The sequence below is a fragment of the Ochotona curzoniae genome, unplaced genomic scaffold (genome assembly GCF_017591425.1).
Source record: "Ochotona curzoniae isolate NIBS_2020 unplaced genomic scaffold, NIBS_Ocur_1.0 scaffold_4763, whole genome shotgun sequence".
NCBI classification, from domain to species: domain Eukaryota; kingdom Metazoa; phylum Chordata; class Mammalia; order Lagomorpha; family Ochotonidae; genus Ochotona; species Ochotona curzoniae.
Genome location: NW_024467123.1, coordinates 3458258 through 3479239, shown reverse-complemented (window position 1 = coordinate 3479239; position 20982 = coordinate 3458258). Strand labels below are relative to the sequence as shown.

At 54.7% G+C, this 20982-nt stretch overlaps 1 protein-coding gene across 8 annotated transcripts in view; it reads right to left on the bottom strand.

The window, feature by feature from the left end:
* Positions 1-20982, bottom strand: part of ARHGAP22 (Rho GTPase activating protein 22) — a 169021-nt gene that overhangs the window by 16200 nt on the left and 131839 nt on the right. For 5 of the 8 annotated variants that reach the window (XM_040970519.1, XM_040970520.1, XM_040970521.1 and 2 more), the window contains one exon: positions 10037-10213. In XM_040970519.1, the coding sequence (XP_040826453.1) occupies positions 10037-10213 (177 nt within the window). Of the gene's footprint in view, positions 1-10036; positions 10214-18843; positions 18896-19599; positions 19709-20982 lie in introns of those variants that run through there. The other 3 variants (XM_040970525.1, XM_040970524.1, XM_040970523.1) reach the window with 3 other exon arrangements.

The window sequence follows — 20982 nt, the reverse complement described above, 5'->3', positions numbered from 1 at the left end:
ACAGGAGACCCAGAAGAAGCTCCTGGCTCCTGGTTCTGACCTGGCCTTTGTGGTCATTTGGGGAACATACCAGCAGAATGGAAGATCTCTTCTATTTTTTTTTTAAGAGCAGGGTCTGTGGGCTCCGAGAACAAGCAGCTCCCTGAGGGGCAGGCAGGACCTGCTCAGATGGGCAGGCGGGACGTACCTTGCACTTGTTCTCTGCTCTCTGAGGCTCCGTCCCTCTACTGTGTAGGTTCCTGAGTTACACCTGCTATGCTTTGGAGCAGCAGACCTACCAGCCCCAGGCTCCCTGGAGGCCCTGCCCAGTCCCCTTGGGGGTTGCTCCTTAGCCAGGAGGCCCGTTGGTGACAGGGACACAGGAGCAGGCCCAGGGACCTGAGATGCCCCTTCATTCTCCTCCTATGCCCCCGCTGAGCACCTGTCCTCCCCCACGAGCATGGGACAGGGGACTCTTCTGCTCAGGTGGCCCTCATCTCAGCTGTGAGTGCCATGGGAACACCTCTGCCTTCAGGTTCCACAACCCAACCCCTCCAGCAAGCCAGCTCAGAACAGGTGGGCTGAGAGATGGCTGGCCTTGCTCCTAGCCTCACTGTATGCTGCGAGGCACGCCGCAGGGCCTCCCTGCGCCCTCCAGAGCCCACAGAAGAAGTGCAGCCCAGGGCAAGCATGAACTCCATCCTTCCCTCTTCTGGAATCTACCAGTGATCCGTCAGGGGAAACACAGGATGTCCCAGGCTGAGCTCCAGCCTCAATGGGGCTGCAATAGGCCGTTGGCCGCCACTGGCCTCTGTGCCGAGTCAGCAGAGCCTGCTCACACCATCCCCTCCCAACAGGGCTGATCTCACCGGCCTGGGGGTGGGAGGTGGGGCCTGCCAGGGGCAGCCAGCCCAGCTCAGCACCCGCCCGCCCCTCTGGCCATAGGCAAGGGGACTCTGTGAACTGCACTCAGCACCAATTGAAGCCTGCCGGCACAGCACAGCCACTATGAGCTAGCAAACAAGCACGTAAAGGCTGACCTCAGGGTGAAGCAGCGAGGCGGTTAACACTTGGCGCCCTGGGCCTGGCAGCTCCTGTCGGGGAGGGGAGGAGGCCCTTGCTCCGGTGAGCACCTGGGGTGCGTGTGGGGAGCAGAACCCAGAAGCCTTTAGGAGAAAGGGTTCCTGGGGAGCCATGCGCAACTGCTGCACCTGGCAGATGCCAGACTGAACCTGGAAGAGCTTCTCCTCCCCCCAGGTACCTGAGCTGCTGTCCCGCCCTGCCAGCTCAACGACCAGAAGCCCAGCCCAGGTCAGTGATGCCCCTAACAGTCTCCCTTCTGGTGAGGGCTCTGTCTATCCGACGCTCCCCGCCGGGCTGCCCTGCAGAGCCAGACGCCCACTGTGGCTGCACCACCTGGCCAGCGGGGCCCAGGGCCAGGGACCCATCACTCTTCAACCCATGGTGCCTCCCAGGATGTCGCTCCAGCCAGCAAGGACCATGGACGGGCCTGCTCCGTGTCCCTCTAAGTTCTAGAGGCCCCTCAGGAGCCGCGAGAGTCGGAGGGCAGTCTCCAGAGGCCAAGGGGAGCCACGCAGCCAGGTAGAGGCCGGCTCAGGCAGTGCGGCCCCAGCCCCTCCTGGGTGCAGGGTGGTCCCTCTGGGTGGGACCACTTCTCCAGCAGCCCAGCTCTGAGTCTGTGGGGGCTGGAGGGAAATCGGTCCCACACTGCTGGCTCCAAAATGCCAAATCAGCCACGACTCCTGCATCCAGCTGCCCACCTGGCATCTCCACCAGCACAGGTCCAACATAAACGCCAGAAACAAGCCTCACAAGCCATCCTGTATGCCACACACACACCAGTTCCTCCTCCCTGGCTCATGAGCTTATCCGTGCAGTCAGCCAGACATCCTGAAGGTGACCTCACATCCACACCTAGGAGAACTCACTGCCCTGCCCTGCAGCTCCTCTGCCTGGGTCACTGCCAGCAGTGGTGTGGGGGACCCAACCTGACGGTCCCCGGCTCAGCACCCTGCAATGCCCCTCTCCCATCCTCCCACACGTCCATATGTCGACACACACATCACACATCCTGCTTCTGCAAGGGATCAGAGAGCACAGCCCCGGTCTGGCACATGGCCCAGGGCTCCCTCCTGGCTCTTCGGCCACTCGCTTTCAGCCCCGCCTTTGAGCCAGGATGTGCCACGCTGTGTCCATCCAAAAACCAAAAAGCAACAGTGAGGATGTGGAAGGAGCGCTGTGGGCGGGGTTCAAGAGGGATGCGGCCACCACCCAGACAGGGTTCACGGCGCCTCAGAAAGCCAAACACGGGTGCCCGGCGGCGTGGCCTAGCGGCTAAAGTCCTCGCCTTGAACACCCCGGGATCCCATATGGGCACCGGTTCTAATCTCGGCAGCTCCACTTCCCATCCAGCTCCCTGCTTGTGGCCTGGGAAAGCAATGGTGGACGGCCCGAGATTTTGGGACCCTGCACCATGTGGGAGACCCTGAAGATGCTCCTGGCTTCAGATCAGCTCAGCTCCAGCTGTTGCAGCTCACTTGGGGAGTGAATCATCGGACGGAAGATCTTCCTCTCTGTCTCTCCTCCTTTCTGTATATCTGACTTTCCAATAAATAAATAAATCTTAAAAAAAAAAAGAAAGCTAAACACGGGGTGGGCAGCGGGTGCAGTAGCCGATGATGCCATGTGCGGATGTCCACAGCCCACGCTGCAGCACCTCGGTTCAAGTCATGGCTCCACTTCCCACCCAGCTTCTGCTGATATACAGCTGGGAGGTACCCAGCTATCCACAGGGAGCCCTAGATGGAGTGTTGGGGTCCTGGATTCAGTCTGGCTCCATCCTTGCCATTGTGGGTTATTTTGGAGAAGCAGACCGATGGATGGAAGGTCTAGCTTTGACGCAGCAAAGTTGCTTCTGGCTGTGTGCTCCAAAGAATGAAAAATTGAGACACCCCAAACAGATCTGCTCAACAGCAGAGACAGCAGTGGATGCTTCAGTCGAGTGGGTAGGTAAGACCAGGGAGATGTACTAGTGCTTCAAAACAGAAGGGAGTTTAAACCTGGACCATCTTACGCCAGGCCCATGAGGACAGATCTCATCTGATGGCACTGCCAGCAGGTGCCTAGGGCAGTCCAGTCTAGAGACTGACAGTAGAACAGTTGTTTGGTAGCCGCCCAGGTGAGAGGGAGGTGGGGAGGGAGGGGTGGGGAACTGCTGCTGGGAGCAGGGACATAGCTTCCATTTGGGAAGATGAGAGAGCAAGCAGGCTGGAGACAGCGCTGGCAGCTGCACCTGTCAGTGAGTGGACTTAGTGTTCCGGGCTACAGGCTTAATGGGCACATTCTACAGGATGGATGTATGTGTGTATATATGTGTGCGTGTGTTTAACCACAATCAAAACACATATGGAGCTTTCAAGAATCACAGAAAAAGTGCATTATGGAAAAAAAAAAAAAACACCACCGCTATACATAGGGCTTAAAAGGCTTTTTGTCCCAAAAGTAAACCTGACTTGCAGCTCCACTTCTGTGAGCTGCCTCAAGTGCCCTCAGAGAAAGTGCATAAACAAGTTCAAAGACAGACCCGCCCTCCTTGCTGAGCTGACAGCTGTTTCGTGAGGGCACCCAGCTCTGCACCTCTGACAATCCACACTGGTCCCCCTAAGGGTGTTTCCCACCCAGCCCAGCAGCAGCCACCCCCACACTGATTGTGGAGAAGCAGGCCTGCAGAGAGCTTCTTCACGCTCGCTGGCCTCCGACAGCCACCGTTCTCCTTCGCTCTCCCCACTGGCTGCCCAGGAGCCGAGGGCACGCCTCCTCATGTGTCCAGTCACGGCTTCCTGAGTGAGTGCGCACTCTCTCAGCAGGGGTGGGGACCACTCACATATATTCAGCATCCCTGCCCAGTGCACAGTCGTCAAATGAAAAATCAAGCGTGCCGTGCGTTTCCTTGAGTTGCCTGCCTGTGACAGAACCAGACTGGCCATTCCCTTACATCCACCTTAGAGGGAGGGCTAGGCATGTCGCACCCACCATCCTCCATCTGAATTCCCCAGACAATGCTGCACAGATGGGGAGAGGCCTAAGCCATTAAAAAAAAAAAGACACAGAGAGAGCAGGCAGTGTGCCCCAGGATACTCAGCAAGCAGATGGCACAACCAGAGGGCAGTGTGGCCTCTGTTGACCCTGCTCCACCCACACGGTCACTGCACCTGGCTTTGCTAAGCACCTCGACCAGGCCATGCGTGCTGGGGATGCCGAGGTTGTCACCTAGCCCTTGCTAGGTGAGCTAGAGAGCTGGCAAAGTGGGGCTGTCAGGTACACCCTCCTGGTCCTGTCCTCCCTGAACTGGGCGCTAAGGTCCAGAGGCGACTGCACCTCAGTGAGATCTTGAAGTTCTGCCAAACTTGGGTACTTTTTCTCTTAAAAGATTTATTCTTATCTAAAAGGCAGGGAGAGAAGGAGACACAGAGATCTTCCATCCATTGGTTCATTTCCCAAATGGCCACAATAGCCAAAGCTGGGCCTGTCCGAAGCCAGGAGTCAGGAGTTGCAACTGGGTCTCCCACATGGGTGCAGGGGCGCAAGTACTTGGCCCATCCTCTACTTTGGAAAGAAGGGAAGGTGAGTGTCCCTCCCAGTCCTGCTTGTGATCTTGGGGGCGTGAAGCGGTCCCCCTCATTCATCCTCCACCCTCCCTGTCAGGTGTCCGTGGAGCTCTTTCCCAATGCCTATAAAAAGGGAAGCCGGGTCCCCTGCTATTCCTTTGGCACTGCTTTTTTGTAGCTTTTGCACAGCTACCCTTCTGGGTTTCAGCATGCTTCCCTCTGACTCAGCTGAGATGACCATGGAGTTTTAGCCTTCTATTCCGTCGATGCTTTACACCTGCCAAGTCGCAGGTGTCAGCTACCTCTTGCACTGCTGGCCCCAGGCTTGCGATACACTGTCACCGGGCTCCTTGTGCCACTCTGTCAGAGATCTCAGTACCAGGCCATCTTCTCTCTCCTGCACCAGCAATCTGAAGCAATGCTTTTTTTAAAATAAGAAAAAAAAAATACGCAGGCCTCCCTCTTGCTTCGCCTTCCCCTCCATCTGCTAGTACTGTTTCATTGCTCTTTTTCTCATCACAGCTTCTTCAAAGAGGTGGCCGTGCTCACACCCCATTTCCAAGCTATTGGCTTTGGTCAGGCAGGCTGTGCCCTGGCCCTCTGCCCAAGTCCCCAGCCACTGGACCCAGCTGGACGCCTGCTCCGGCTGTCCCAGGGGGCCCTCTCTCCTCTCTGCTCAGCTCAGGGACCTCATCCAGGATGTGCTGGGCTTCCTCCCTCTCCCCCACCCCCTAGTTCTTCTCAGCTCCCTCCCTGATGGCTCCTCCACTTCTCCCTGGCTTTTTGTTCTTTGATTGTCATTTGCTTGAAAGGCAGATCAGACAGACAGGTATCTCATCAACTGGTTCACTGACCAGGAGCCAGAAGCTCCCCCCAGATCTCTCGTGTGAGTGGCGGGGGGCCAAGCATTGGGGCTATCTTCCACTGCCTCCCAGGGAGCTGGATCAGAAGTGGGGGAACAGGGTCTTGAACGGATGCTCTGATATCTGATGCGGGCTTACAACACTTGCCCTGCTCCCTGATTTTTTACTAGCGAACTACCAGGGGCTGGACCTGCGCTTGCTAGATGGTGCCCGTCAAGGTTTCCAAAGCCCATATACACTGCTGGCCTCTCTGCAGCTCATCTCTCTCAGTCCCCACCTGGAGCTGGCTGCCGGCTTGACAGGTGCAGCTCAGCACCCTGCAGCACCCCGCAGCATCTCAACCTAAGCACCTGTCTTCCTTCCATACGGTCGTGTGGCTTGTGGTCTTGCCATCTCAGTAATGGCCAATCCATCGTTCTAGGTGCTAGGATCAACACCCCCCATCACACCCCGGGCACATCCCTGAACTTCTCCTATCCACCCTCCTGTCCCCGCCCCTGCCACCCAGCTCAGCAGAACTCTCCAAGACCTTAGCCCACCTGCTCTCAACAGGGCAGGCACGGGCTGCCTCTCTTCTGTTCCAAACCCTGGACCTCCCTACCTCCATCTCCCTTGCCCTGTACCCACTCTGCCCTGGGCATCCTGGCCTCACCAGTACCTGTCATTTACTCTCTGTTTCCTCTGCCCAGAGCCACCAAATGGACCCATGGCTTCCCCCCAAAACCCACACAGCTCCCGTGCCACTGCCTCCTCTACTAGAACTTGGCGCTATGAAACCAGGACCTGGCCCATCCTGCTCACCACTGTCTCCTCCCAGCCCATAGACTGGCAGGTCCAGGTGGGGCTGGCTCTGGACAGCACCCCCAGCTGGGCAGGTCTGTCCTGCAGCAGCCACGCTGCCCATGGGAGCCAAGACTGACCGGCTGAGCCAGGGACCCAGGCTGAAAGCGGCTTTGCCAGGTAAGCCTCAGGGGCTGATGGCGCCCCTGGCTGCCTTCCCCAAAGGGGCACCTGCCCAGGCATGCCAGGCGTGCCTCCCTCTGGGATTCCTGCTTCTCCGGAGTTGTGGGAATAAGGGAGAGAGGCGCCCTTGGGTATGTTGCCTGCTTCATGGTGGCACGTAGCACAGCAGAGACGTGGGTTAAAGGCTGGGGACTGGGGCAGGTCTGAGTGTGAGCCTGAGGGTCCACCTGTCCCCCATCCTGAGTGCAAGCCAGAGTGAGAACTATGTGGGCCAGAGATGCAGGCGGCTCGGGGCTGTCCCTGGACGGATCACCCCAGACACTAGATCAAGCCCAACCTTGGATGCTTTCTGTTCCCAACCCACAGCGGGTCAAGCACCCGACCTCTGGCGTTTCTCTTCCCTTCCTTAGGCGTTTTCTCCCTGTTGTTGATCATTTCGCCTGGTGAAATCTGCACACATCGGGAAGCGCTCAAAGCACGAATGTGCCGGTTGACATGTTGCTGCAATCCGCATACCTGTGTAACTACTACCCGAGCTGGCTGGGAGAACATTCCAGAGCCTTCTGGCCCTCCTCCACCCCATCCTCACTTCCCCCATGCTCTCCCACACCCCAATATCCAGCACGAAGTCTGAGGCATTCACCTCCTTGCATTTCCTTACATTTTGGCTGCCTAACCACGAGCTCATTCTGCCCTGTGTCTCATTGTCACATGCGGGGAATCACAAGCGTGGTTATTTTGGCTTGTTTGGCTTCTTTCCTTGCACACCATTTGTAAAGTTCTTGTGCTTGTTGTGGAGTGTGGCTGCCTGCACTGGGTGTCTGCTTGGGGGTGCTGAATTTGCCACCCTAAGAATGAACCACTAGCTGTTGACCCACTGCACCGTCTCTGGGTTAGGATCCGGGCCTGGCAGTCTCTGACTCACTGGTTTGCGGGAGCGTGCGGGACAATCACTGGAGGGTCGGATGTGTGGAGACACGGGGACCTGAGGCGGGTATTGTACACTAGCTAAATTTCTCCCTCCAACTCCAGAATCCCACAGGGGTCCTAGCTGCTTCACTTCCAGTCCGGCTCCCCGTAGATGGCTCAAGTCTATGCAATCCTGTCCCCCCATGGAGAATCCAAAAGCCACTGGCTCTTGGCCTCTGACCAGCCAAGCTCTGGCCATTGTGGCCATTTGGAGAGTGAACCAGCTGATGGAAGACCTCTGTCTCCCCCTTCTCTGTCTTTCCTCCTCACTGTAAGTGTGGTTTTCCAATAAAAATAAATAAATCTTGAGAAAGAGAACAGAACATAGGGGGACTGGGGCGAGTGTTGTGACCTAGCAAACTAAGCCTCTGCCTGCCATGATAGCATCCCACATGAGTGCTGGTTCGAGTCCTGGCTGGCTCCACTCCTAATCCAGCTCCCCGCTTATGATCTGGGAAAGCAGTGAAAGATGGCCCAAGTTCTGGGCCCTTGCACCTACACGGGAGACCAAGAAGCTTAGGCTGCTGGTTTGGCCTTGCCCAGCTCCAGCCATTGCAATCATTTGAGGAATGAACCAGTGGATAGAAGAATCTCTCTCTAATCTGCCTTTCAAGTAAAATTTTAAAAATAAAGAAATCAAAAAACAAGAAAGAAAATGCGAGGGGGACTTCAAACTGTTCGTGGAAACATGGAATGAACAGGCAGGTTCATTTTGGTCCCCAACATTTTTAAATGCACCCATAGTTTGTGATACTATATGCTTCCTCTGCCTTCCTCTGCAGTCCTTTCACGTACCCTTTTAAGCAACAGCTACATTTCTCAACATTCTCCAAAAACAGCAATGCTTTTGCAGCTTATTTAAAAAAAAAAAAATCCTGTGCCTGGCACAATAGCGTAGTGATTAAAGTCCTTGCCTTGAACACACCGGGATCCCATATGGCCGCCAGTTCTAATCCCAGCAGCTCCACTTCCCATCGAGCTCCCTGCTTGTGGCCTGGGAAAGCAGTCGAGGACGGCTCAAAGCCTTGGGACCCTGCACCCGTGTGGGAGACGTGGAAGAAGTTCCTGGCTTCGGATTGGCTCAGCTCCAGCCGTTGCAGCCACTGGGGAGTGAACCACTGGATGGAAGATCTTCCTCTCTGTCTCTCCTCCTCTCTGTATTTGACTTTCCAATAAAAATAAATAAATCTTATAAAAAAAATCCTCCTGTACCCCAGGATCACTAGGACACAAGTCCAGCTCGGTGGACATCAGCCTGACTGCTCTCGCTGGACCCAGTGGCACCACAGTGAGACTGCAAGCATTTCCGGGCAGGCCCTGGTCCTCCAAGGCCCTCACATCTGGTCTGTTAGCCCAACCTGCTGCTCTCCTGTGTGCCAGGGAGGTCACGGCTGCCCATGTGAGGCCCACTTAGGACACCCAGAAGAAACTCTTCTACCTGGAAGACTCGGTGGCCGTGGCCAGGCATGGGCAAGGGCAGAGCTGGGCCAAGGCGCAGTCGAAGGTGAGGATCTGCTCCTATCTGAGCATTTAGGGCCCTGCCAGCCCAACAGCTTTCCACCCTCCACCCCGCAGCATGCTGATCCCATTGTGCAAAGCTCTGTGCCCTGAGATGGGACACAGCTGGGAGCCACACTTCCCATCCAGCGCACCCCACAGGCAACACCTGGCTGCCACACCCTTCCCATTCCATGCCAGCCATTGTCCTGTTACCCCGGTCCCGAGATTGTCCCACTCTGCACCACCGCCCCAAACACATAGACACACACACCTTTTTCGTCAACCACGTCCCCACACAGCAGCCAAACCCAGCCAGGCCCCGCTGGCTGCTGCCGGGAGCGCCCCCTCCTGGCACTCCACAGCACTCACAGTGAACAAGGACAGCTCTCCGCTCAGGGCCTCCCACCGCCCCGTGCCCTGTCTACTCCCCCAGCTCCACAGACCTTCCCGATCTGCCTGCGTTCCCACGGCGCATGCCTACCCTGGGCCCTCTGCATCTGCCATGCCCTCAGCTTGTGTGCTCTTCCCAGCTTGCCCCCGACTGTGCGGGTCAGTGCAGCAGGCATGCCAGGCTAGCTGGCCAGCCTTTCTATAGCTACAGGTCCCTCGTCAGTCTTCCTCTCTCGTGTTTTGGTACATGCTCACTGGTGCACAATGCCTACTTTCACCTCCCACAGACAGCAGAGGTGAGCGGAAGTAAAGACCTGGCTCGCTGAACCCCTCTGGCCGAGTTAGAACCTGGTCTGGGTCAGACACTTAATGGAAAACGATTCCACATCACAGGGGGCAGTGAGTCCTCGGTATTCGCTACACTCAGGCCAGGCACGGGAAGTGAGTTTTGCGGGGAAGGGGGAGTCAGGCAGGGGCCACTGTGTGGCTGCAGCAAGGGCTGGCAGAGCAGACAGAAGCAGACATAGGCACCTGCCATGAGCCTGTCTCCCTTCTGGCTGGCCTTAGGCCGTTGTGCCCAAAAGCCACAAGACTCTTGCCAGGGCATGCCCAGTGCAGCAGTGGACAGATGAGCAGCTGGCGACCTTGAGGGCCAGCCTGTCGCACAAGGGGAAGTACCCAGAAAGCAAGTCCCAAGCAAGAGGGACCTCGCTTGGGCTGCAGGGTCGGCAGGGCTGTGATTACCTGGAGACAAGGGTTCTACAGGGTGGGCATGCGAGTTACGGGCAGTACCTCCGCCAAGTGGGGCCCAGATGACCCGGCGGATGGCCTGCACCCAGTCCTCCATGTCCCGCTGGGAGCTGGCCATGAGCAGCAGTGCCTCAGGGTTGGCCGGCACCTTCTCCCGCTCGCGGGCGCCACCTGCAAGACAGCGAGACACAGGCTTACCTGGGGGTCCCTGCACCAGACATGGGCTCCCACCCTCCCCTCTACCCCCTACACACATGTGTCGCCAGCATGCCAGACCCCTGATGCTAGTCAGCGTCCCGTCCAGTGCCAGCCCTAGACCCTGGTTCTGGTTCGTGGCCTGCCTTGTTAACACCTTTGGGACCCTCTTCCAGGTTTTTCTTTTCCTCCTTTAATCTTAGTGCTGTGTCAGAACAGAAACTCTAGAATGTGCCGGAGCACTGCTGGAGGAAAACGCTGCTCTGACTCCAGGTCGACCTCGGAGAAGGGCAGTGCCGGACAGCAACCTCGCTCTCTTGGGTCTCAGACTTGATCTTAGCCAAAAGGCCAAGAAGCGACATGTTGGGTTTTAAATCAGCTTCACCTGTCTGCAGTACGGTTTACTATCACCATGGGCTGTCCCAGTCCTCTTGCCACACGCACAATTTGACATCCAGAGAAGACACCCCAACGCCTACAGCAGCCTGGAACCTCAACCTAGGCCTCCCATGTAGGTAGCAGGGCCCTATTGCTGGAGCCATTACCTGCTGCCTCCCATGAGCAGGAACTTGGGAGCGGGAGCTAGGACTGAGCCCAGAGACGCCCACAGGGGACATGGCAGGTGGCTTACTCCTCCTTCCCCCTCCTTCCCTCATCTTATGTGCTTTGAACTTTGATACTTGCCTGCTCTGCCTGAAAGCGGGACTGGATCTTCTGCATTTATCAACATCCTAGTCTGGCCACCGAGCCAGGCCGGAGCTCAGTGCTCCCCGGTTCTCCTCCTGACTCCCTATCCACAGCCAGAATGGAAGCACTCAGATATCTTTCTCCATCTATGGCACCCCAAGGGGTTGTTCACATTCTCCTGTATAACTGAATGTATCTTTGGGGGTGTTCCTAAAACCATGCGCAATGAATGCCTAGGAATATTTAAGAACAATTCTGTCCTGGAGCTAGGCTGAAGTACAGAGCCAGGAATTCCACCCGGGTCTCTCACAAGAGTGGCAGGGCCCCCAAATATATGAGCCATCGGTTGCTGGAATGGAGGCAGAACAGCAACTCCAACTGAAGGAAGCCATTACAGGAGGTGGGTCTCCAAGGTGACAACCCAACTGCTTACGCTGAGCTCCCATCCCAACCCCCCGTTTCTGTTCTCAGTGGGCGAGTGCTGTGACCTGCCCCCAGCGTACTGCTGGGGAAGCACCCCGCCCGGACACAGCGTGTCTTTACAAGGTTTTATAACAAACCACTTTCTCATGGTGCTGTACAGTTTTCTTTGACCCGCGGGTTATTCAGAGAATGTTTCAAAATCTGAAGAATTTCCCCAGAAAACCTTCCTATTGCTGCTTTCCACTTTAATTCCACTGTGTCTAGAGAAGATGTGTTGAATGTCTTCATCCCTTTAAATGTACTAAAACTTGGTTGGACCCCACATATGCTCTTTTTTTTAAACATTTATTTATTTATTTTTAAATTTTTTGATGATGATTACATGGTTGATCGGGGTGGGAAGGATTGAGAAACAGGGAAAAATGGGTGAAATCATGGTTTCCAAATTTTCTATTTCTTCTTCTTCTTGTTTCAGGGGGAAGGGGAAAGATAAAGGGGGAACCACACCCAGCTTCCCAGATGTCCCATTACCCAGGGATGGGGAACCGCCACCTGATATCAACCCAGGTCCCAATGTGGTGCATGTTCTGAGGGTTCTACTCAAGTGGTTTGGACAGTTCTGAAATGCTGTTGATTTCAACGATGATCCAAGGAAAATGCAACCATCCCAATGTCCACTGGTTGACACAGTCAACCTCACGTCTCCATTTACCCAGACTTCCGCTGTTCTTGCTTGGCTGGGGTAGTTGTCCAATTTGCTCTGTTCTTATTCTTGCCGTGGTACCAAATGTGCTGCCATATTCTCCGTGTGCATCAGGGTCTGCATCCACTGCTCCACCTTTTTCATGGAGGAAAAAATAGTCTTCCTGGCGGGCCCAAGGTCCCAACTGAGCCTGGCGACCTGAGTCCCACCAAATCCCCCACCCCTAGGGCTCTTGAACCTGTCACCCACCTTATAGATGGGCACAGGGACCCAGGCCAGATCACCCGTGTCCCGCCAGATCCCACAATTCAAGGGCTCATGAAACCAGCATTCCCCTTGCGGCCACATATGCTCTTGACCTCAGTAGCCATTCTGTAGGCACTGGGAAAAATGGCCTCTGCCATGACTGGGTGACTTTTTCCAGTCTGTAGTGTCAGGAGGCTATATTCTTCTGACTCTGTGTGTGTTTATTTTAAAATATTTATTTATTTATATTGCAGAGAAGGAAAGGTAGAAAGATCTTCCATCTGCTGATTCACTCCCCAGGTGACCACAATGGCTGGAGCTGAGCTGATCTGAAGCCTAGGAGCCAGGAGCTTCTTCCGGGTCTCCCACATGGGTGCAGGGTCCCAAGGCTTTGGGCCATCCTCAACTACTTTCCCAGGCCACAAGCAGGGAGCTGGATGGGAAGTGGAGCAGCCAGGATTAGAACCGGTGCCCATATAGGATCCCAGTGTGTGCAAGGTGAGGACTTTAACTACTATGCTATCACGCTAAGCCCTGTTTGTTTTGTTTTGAAATCATCCAATTCTACCTCCTTAGATGGCCTACTAGGAAAAATCTGTGGTGGGGGGGGGCGGGAAATCCATGTGGTAGCTCAACAGGCTAATCCTCTGCCTGCAGAAGCTAATCCTATCCTATATGGGTGCCAGTTCTAGTCCCAGCTACTCCACTTCCAATCCAGCTCCTTACTTGTGGACTGGGAAAGCAATGAAGGATGTCTCAAGTCTTTGGGCCCTTGTACCCACGTGGGAGATCAGGCTCCTGGCTTCAGATCAGCTCAGCTCTGGCCATTGCAGTCATTCAGGGAATGAAGCAATAGATGGAAGATCTCTCTCTGTCTCTCCTCTCTGGAAATCTGGCTTTGCAATAAAAATATATCAATCTAAAAAAAAAAAAAGAAGAATATCCATTTCTTCTTTCCTAACTTTTTGTTTGTTTGTTGGTGGTTGTCATACATATTACTGTTAGACGCTGCTATCCATCCCAAAGGAGTTAGCATCCTTGGACAGACTGAATGGACAAGAAAACTGCATCTAGGGACTGGCACAGTAGCCTAGTGGCCAGGATCCCATATGGGTGCCGGTACTAATCCCATCTGCTCCACTTCCCTTCTAGCTCCCTGCTTGTGGCCTGAGAAAGCAATGGTGGATGGCCTGAGGTTTTGGGACCCTGCACCCACGTGAGAGACCCAAAGGAGGCTCCTGGCTTTGGATCAGCTCAGCTCTGGTTGTTGTGGCCACTTGGGGGGCGGGGTGAGTCAGCAGGTGGAGGATCTTTCTCTCTGTATCTCCTATCTGCCTTTCCAATGGAAATGAATACATGTTTAAAAAATAATAATGAAAAGAAAAGTGCACCTAGTAAGCCATGCAGTTGCAGGTGCCAGCTCCCAGGTGGTGGCTCTGCACTCCTGCTGGAAGGCCTTCCTCTGGTGTTTCTCACAGTGGGCAGTGGTTGGTGAGTCCCTCCAGCGTGTGCATTGCTCCGCCTTCCTTTTGGAAAGATATTCTTGCAGGGTAAAGACTTCAGGGTTTGGGGTCGGCGCTGTGGCAATGTAAGTCAAGCCTTTAACTGCAGCACCAGAATCCCATGTGAGTGACAGTTCAAGTCCCAACTGCTCTACTTCTGATCCACGTTCCTGCTAATGCCCTGAGGAGGCAGGAGAGAACGAGCCAGGGTACTTGAACCTCTGCACCTATGTGGGAGACCCAGAAGGAGCTCCTGCTTTGGTCTGGCCCAGCTCTGGCCATGTGGCCATGTGGGGAATGAGTCGGAGGATGGGAGATCTCTGTCTCTCTCCTTCTCTCTTTAACTCTGCATTTCAAATAAGAATAAATAAATCTTTAAAAATAACCTGCAGGTTGGACCTGCTTTTCTTCTGTTACTGCGGGGATGGAGCCCAGCAGCCCTCTCACTGACAACCGGCGGTCCTCATGGCTTTCCCATTCGGCCAGCATCTGCTCGGCCGCGTGTGTCTGAGTCCATGTCCGAGGACGATTCGCAGCACGGTTCTCCATCTTGACTGAGTGGCACCACAGATCTCGACTTCTCAGTTTTCACTAAATCTGGAACATGTGGGGTCACCGTTTCTTCAATTTATCTTTGCTTCCTCCTCTTGGCGAGGCCTGTGACTTACATTTTGCACACGTTGAGGTTACCCCACAAACTCTCAGTGGCTCTATTTCTGGCTAACTTCTCCTTTCCCTGTGTGTTTCATTTTGGGGTTGGAAGATCGTGGCCTCACAGTGACACCTAAGTCCCCAGAAATCCGGCGTGAGGTTGGGTTACCACGACAAAAGAGAATCCAGACAGCAGATGGAATCCGAGTTGGGAATTGGCTGCCTCTCACAGCGAGGGTCTCATGGCTGAACCAACAGCCTTACATGGTGTCTAAAGGAGAAGAGGAGGGGCCGGCCCTGGGCTGCCAGTCTGGGAGGCGGGGTATGTGGCACACAGTGGGAGATGGGCAGCGCCCCTGCTGTCTACGTGCCAGATGCTGGTGGTACCCTCTCCCTGCCTCCCATGTGAGATCCACCGAAACCGTCTCTGATCATGGCCAAATGGGGGCAGGGCAAAACTACTCCTTGTTAGAAAGCTCTGGTAAGGAACAACCAGAGCCTGCTGATTTAAGTGCATGCGCATGGTGCACCATGCCCAAATCCCACCCCCACCTCTGCCATCAGACTGGCTTCTTGCTGGATTCGCCATCTCGGTGCTGGGAGCTGGGAGCTGCACTGCTCCCCACTTCCAGATCCCCCACAACCTCCCCTCTCCATCAAGAGCAATTCCAGCTTCCAGCCATTCACACCGAAACCTGATCAGTGCTTGGCTCCATCTCACTCTAGTGCGTATCCATTTCTCACATTCAAAACTGGGTCACCCTTCTCCCCTCACTGCTCTGCCAGTGTGTACCAGGGTCTGGCATGGTCTGTGGGTTTCTTTTCCCACCCCCATTGGTCTGATCTCAAAAGGGTTGCGTACCAGCATCAGGTACAGGTGTCAGTTTATGTCCTGGTTGCTCTACTTTCCATCCAGCTCCTTGCTAGTATGCCTGGGAATGCAGCAGAGGATGGCCCAAGCGCTTGGGCCCTTGCACCCTTGTGAGACACCTGGAAGAAACTCCCGGCTACTGCCTTCATATTGGCTCAGCTGTGGCCATTGCGACCATTTGGGTAGTGAACCAGTGGATGAAAGATGTCTGTCTGTCTGTCTCTTGCTGTAATTCTGCCTTTCCAATAAAAATAATTCTTTTTTAAAGAGGGCAATGGCAATGATCTAATGAGTGTTCAAGTCAGCCAAGTTCACGCAGCAACCTCCCAGGAGGCCTTGCCGTCTCTTCTTGTGACCTCGTAACTCCCTGAGGTTCCCTGCGCCGCCCACTGTTCCTCAGACATGCTGGCCCTGTTTCCAGTGTTCTGTATTCGCTGCTGCCGGAACCAAGCTGCTCTCACAGGTGTCAAGACAGCTTTCCCCCTGATCTGTCCCAGGTCGTCCCTCAGATGCCAACTTCCTGTGGGATCACTGCCCCTTAGCCGCCCTATTTAAATGTCACCAGGATGCACTCCCTTCTCCCCTGTGTGCCCCACGTGCCCACCCAGCCACAATCAAACCCACTGAGTACTGCCTGTGTTCACCAGACACACAGATTCAGTCCACGCACTCTGCTTCATGCACACCCGCACACGGAGGCAGCCAATGGAGTCTGGCATGGAGAGGGCACACACAGACGCTGTGCCAGATGGAAGAGTCTTAGCAGCAGCAGCATGAGACGACGGGCACCAACTAAGTGCCTGCTACAACTAGTAAATAGATCAGCCCTGAATTGATGAGCCCACCTGGCTCAAAGGACCTTAAGGGTAGTGGGGATGCTGTCCCTTGCTGCTGAGGGAATGAGCCTGCATCCTGGTGGCGTTTAGAATCATGTCCAAGCTGTCACTGAACCTGGGTTGTGTGCACTAGGGACCCAGGACCATAGGGAAGCTGCCTCCCGCCCTGACTCCATACTGGACATGAGCTCACAGCTGCTCCAGGCCCCAAGTGGCAGTGTGCTTGTTGAGAGCCTAGCCTAGCCCCGCCCAGCCCCACCCAGCCAAACTTCCTGGGAACTGCTTCCTGGGAAAGCTGGCTTCCCTCTTCAGCCCAAGCTTAAGGACTTCCATCAGTGGTTAAACCCCTCTCTCCACAGATCAAAGGGCTCTGGGGGAACAGGGAGAGCTCTGAAGTGTGGCAGAGCCTGGCATGGGCCGGAGAAAAAGCTGGCTCTTAACTTTTCCCTATGAGAACTGTTATGGTAAGGAGAGGGGAGAAAAAGCCAATAGGAGCAAATAGTATGTCGATCGCCATTTCTGGGTAATCTGTGCTGTGGTGTTTAGGTGACAAGGTCATTGCCTTGGAGGAATTAGCCATGGGGGAGGTCATTTCTAGAAAACTATAGGGAGGCACCTCGGAACATCCAACACAGACACAGCCTGGGTTCTAGCAATCTTACTTCTAGAAGTCAGCCCAGAGGACCTAAAATCACTCGCATGCTCACTGTGACACCACACACAGGAACCAAGATACACAATCCACCAGTGTGTCCACGCACAGATGGATGCATTGAGAAGATGTGGACCCACACAGTGGAAAATCACTTGTCTGTTCACTGTGGCACCACACACAGGAGCCAAGATACACAAGCCACCCGTGTGTCCACGCACAGCTGGACGCATTGAGAAGGCGTGGAGCCCTGCACTGGACTCCGCCACAAAAGGAGAAACCATACTAGAGTGTATGCTGCGCCAAGGACAAACATGGGAGCCACGATATTAAGTGAAACAGACCAGGCACACGCAGATCAATCATGCAGGGTCATTTGTGCCAGATGGCCAAATAAAAAAATAAATCAAACAGACACAGAAGTGGAGAGTAGGAAGGTGGTCACTAGAGCTGTGGGTGTCAGAGGACCTGGGGAATGGGGAGACTGTGGGCCACAGGATACGTAGGTAGGAGGCACTGTGTGGAGCCACGACGCCTGCTCCAAGGAGGAAGAGTGTGAGACGTGCCCAGAAGAGGCATGTCACACACAGACAGGAAGCAGAATGACAGCAACAAGAAATGACAACAGATGCTCTGGGAGGTTTCCCGGGATATCAGCGCTCTGATTGTGGCCATGATGGCAACTGCACCATCCCAATTACACCAAGAACTACTGGGCTGGACTCCTGAATGGGTAGAACATACTACTGGCCAATTACACCTCAGCTAGGTCGTTATGTATGTAGAGGGTCCGGTGCTGTGGTACAGTAAGTTAAGCCACAGCCAGCAATGCCTCATGGGTGCCAGTTCAAATCCAAGCTCCTCTACTTCCAATCCAGCTCCCTGCTAATGCACCAGGGAAAGCAGTGGCTCGTGTGACCTTGGGTTCCTGTCTCCCTTTGGGGGAGATCAGGATGGAGTGCCAGGTGTCTGGCTTTGACCTGGTCCAGCCCAAGCCATTGCAGCCATCTGGGGAATGATAACAGATGATCTGACAGATGGAAGATTCCGTCCTCTTTCTGTCTTTCAAACAAATACATCTTTTCTTTATGAAGCATGAATATACAGCTAAAAACAGTTGCATCTTCATCGAAGAGAAGATTCAGATTTAAGTGAGCTTTCTCATGTGCCAGTGGCTGCCCTGGAACTCAAACCAGCCCAGCTAACTCCACGGCCCAGGACACAGCTGCCTTCCAGGTCTTCCAGATGGCCACACTAGGACATAGCCCACTGTCTGCTTGTGAAAGACACATAAACATGGCAGTGGCACCCAGTGTCCTTGCCACTGCCATCCCCCAGGCTCTCCAGGGCAGCAGGAACCCCAGGGAGAGACCATGTGCTGGGGACATGGACATCCAGTGTGGCACACACTACTGAGGGAAAGACCACATGAGCAGCACAGCCGAGTTTTGAGCATTTCAGTGCCCACCTTGCCAAAGAAACAGGTGCAACTATTTCAATGCTTCATCCCAACAGAGCCAAACTTCAATCATTCATTTCAACACATCATCAGTGAATGATCAGTGAGCTATTTCCAACATATTTGAGCCAAGCACATTTGGCACAATTCTGCCTGCCCAGCCACATGTCACATGCACACAGTTCCAAGGATGGCTAGATACAACTTTTCAACGGCATAGACTAGAGTGGTTGTGGTGGACATTTATTCTGCCCATCATCCTCTCAAAAGACAGGGCAGACTTGCACCGTCAGCCCTCTGGGGCCTGTTTCCCAATGCACCAGTCCTGGGCTAGAAGCCAGCCAGAGGGTACCCTCTCTGGCCCCGGGCCAGAAGCCATCCAGGGGCACCCTCTCCAGTTCCAGGCCAGAAGCCAGCTGGGAGTGCCCTGTCTGACTGGCACAGGCTGAACCAGCCTGCCGTCTCCTGGCTTCACTGGTTCTCCATTCTGGCTTGGAGCCACAGAACATCACCACTCACCCGAATGTCAGTCACCCTCCTCCCAGAGCCTGCGGGTGGCTCTGGTTGCCCACTCACCCCTGGGCACGTGTTTGCTCCTCTTGAGATGCCTGGCAAGGCAGAAGGGCATGGCGTGGGATGCTTGGGTATGCCGAGCACTGGGGCGCTCCGGACACAGTGGCGGCTGCCTGTGGCCTCTGGGTGTGAGCCTTTTCTGCCTCCTGGGGAACTTCTGCTTTTCACAGTGTCCAAGGCTGGGACTGTCCCGGGGTGGGGGGTGGGGAGAAAGGGACCTGCTGAAATCCCCCCACCTCCCGTAGGTACTTCCAGCAGCAGGGGTGGGAACAGCCTGGGAATCATCCCACAGCCCATAGCCCCAGAGGGCAAGTGCCCTGAGCTTGGCTGGCGACTCAGGTCCAACCTGTAGGGGTGACAGCCGTTGGAGTGATGAAAATGCCCAATTCAAATCTTGGCTACTCTGCTCCCCACCCAGCTTCCTGCTAATGTTCCTGGGAAAGCAGCAGCAGATGGCCCTCATGCCTGGATCCCTGCATCCGTGTGGAATACCTGGATGGAGTCCCTGGCTCCTGGCTCTGGCCTGGCCTGGCCCAGTCCTGGCTGTTATGGCCGTTCAGGGAGTGAACCAACTTACGAAGAGGCTTTCTCCATCTCTGAACCCTGTCTTTCAAATAAATAAAGCGTTAAAAATGAAAGTCCTGTTGTTTTCTTATCTGAGAGACAGAGAGAGTAAGCCATCAAGATGGGCAGAGTTGTCATGTTCTGCTTCACTCCCCAAACGCCAGGAGCCAGGAGCTCCACTCCTGAAGTCCTTACCTTTCTTTCCCAGGTCCGTGTTAGCAGGAAGCCGGAGTCAGAGCCGTGCATGTGGGTGTGTTGACCAGTAGCTTGACCACCAGGCTGAATCCTGGCCCCCTCAACCAGGATGTGAACTTGGCTGTTTTGGATTCTTTCTGTGACATGAGCTGCCACCCCTCAGGTGTCTTCCTCTCTATGGGGGACAAAGGAGCCGAAGTCAGCTCCCTTGCCCAGCCTGACCTCAGCACTGACACGGTGTCGGAAAGCCATCCATCTGGACACCCACCCATACACCTACACTTGCATTCACCCACCTATCCACTGCCTATCCACCAACCTGTCCATCTTCTTTGTCTATCCATTCACCCATCCCCAACACTTACAATTGCTCATCCTTCCATCCATTCATCTTATCCGTCCACTCTCCCATCCACATTTACATTCATCCATCCATTCATAGGCCAATCACCTGTTCGTCCATCCATAAGTACATGCATCCACCCACCCACACTTGTATTCCTCCGCCTGTCACTTGTCCCACCATCCACCTGTCCATCCACCCATCCTTTCAAAAGACAAAGCAACCAGCTCACAGCAAAGGGTATTTGCTTAATACTTTAAGAGTTCGCTGTTCATGAAAGAAAACCCAACCACAATGGGACCCTGGGCCTGGAAGTTCCTCTAGAATGAGGACTGTTCCTTTGGTCCCTAGCAGCCACCTGTGCTCCCTGACTCTCCCCCTGCAGCTCCTCGGCTCTCTCAGGTGCTCCGACTGCAGCTCTCCAGCTGTATACATGGTCAGCTTTGACTCCCTGACGCAGGTCTCCACTCGGACGTCAGTCAGAGACAAACCTCTCTGAGGTGAGAACCTCCATCAAGGAACCCACCCCCACCCTCACCCCCATCCCCGCCACACACTCCTGCCTGAGCATTCCCACACTACTGCACATCCCAGGAAAGCAGTGTGCTGGTTTGCTGGCGTCTTAGGCACGTGGGTGGCAGGAACTCAACTTCTCACAGTCACCACTGCCTCCCAGACTCAGCATTGGCGGGAAGCTGGCCTCGGGAGCCGCAGCTGGCCACTGGACTCAGGCACTCTAATATGGGACAGGGGCATCCCAGCTAGCATCTGTCTTTTCTTTTTTTATTTATTTATTATTTGAAAAGCAGATTTTTTTTTTTAAATCGCAAAGACAGACATACAGAGAGGAGGAGAGACAGAGAGGAAGATCTCCCGTCTGTTGATTCACTCCCCAAGTGACCAGGACTGCACTGATCTGAAGCCAGGATCCAGGAATTTCCTCCAGGTCTCCCATGCACATGTAGGGTCCCAAGGCTTTGGGCTGTTGTCGGCTGTTCTCCCAGGCCACAAGCAGGGAGCTGAATGGGAAGCAGAGCTGC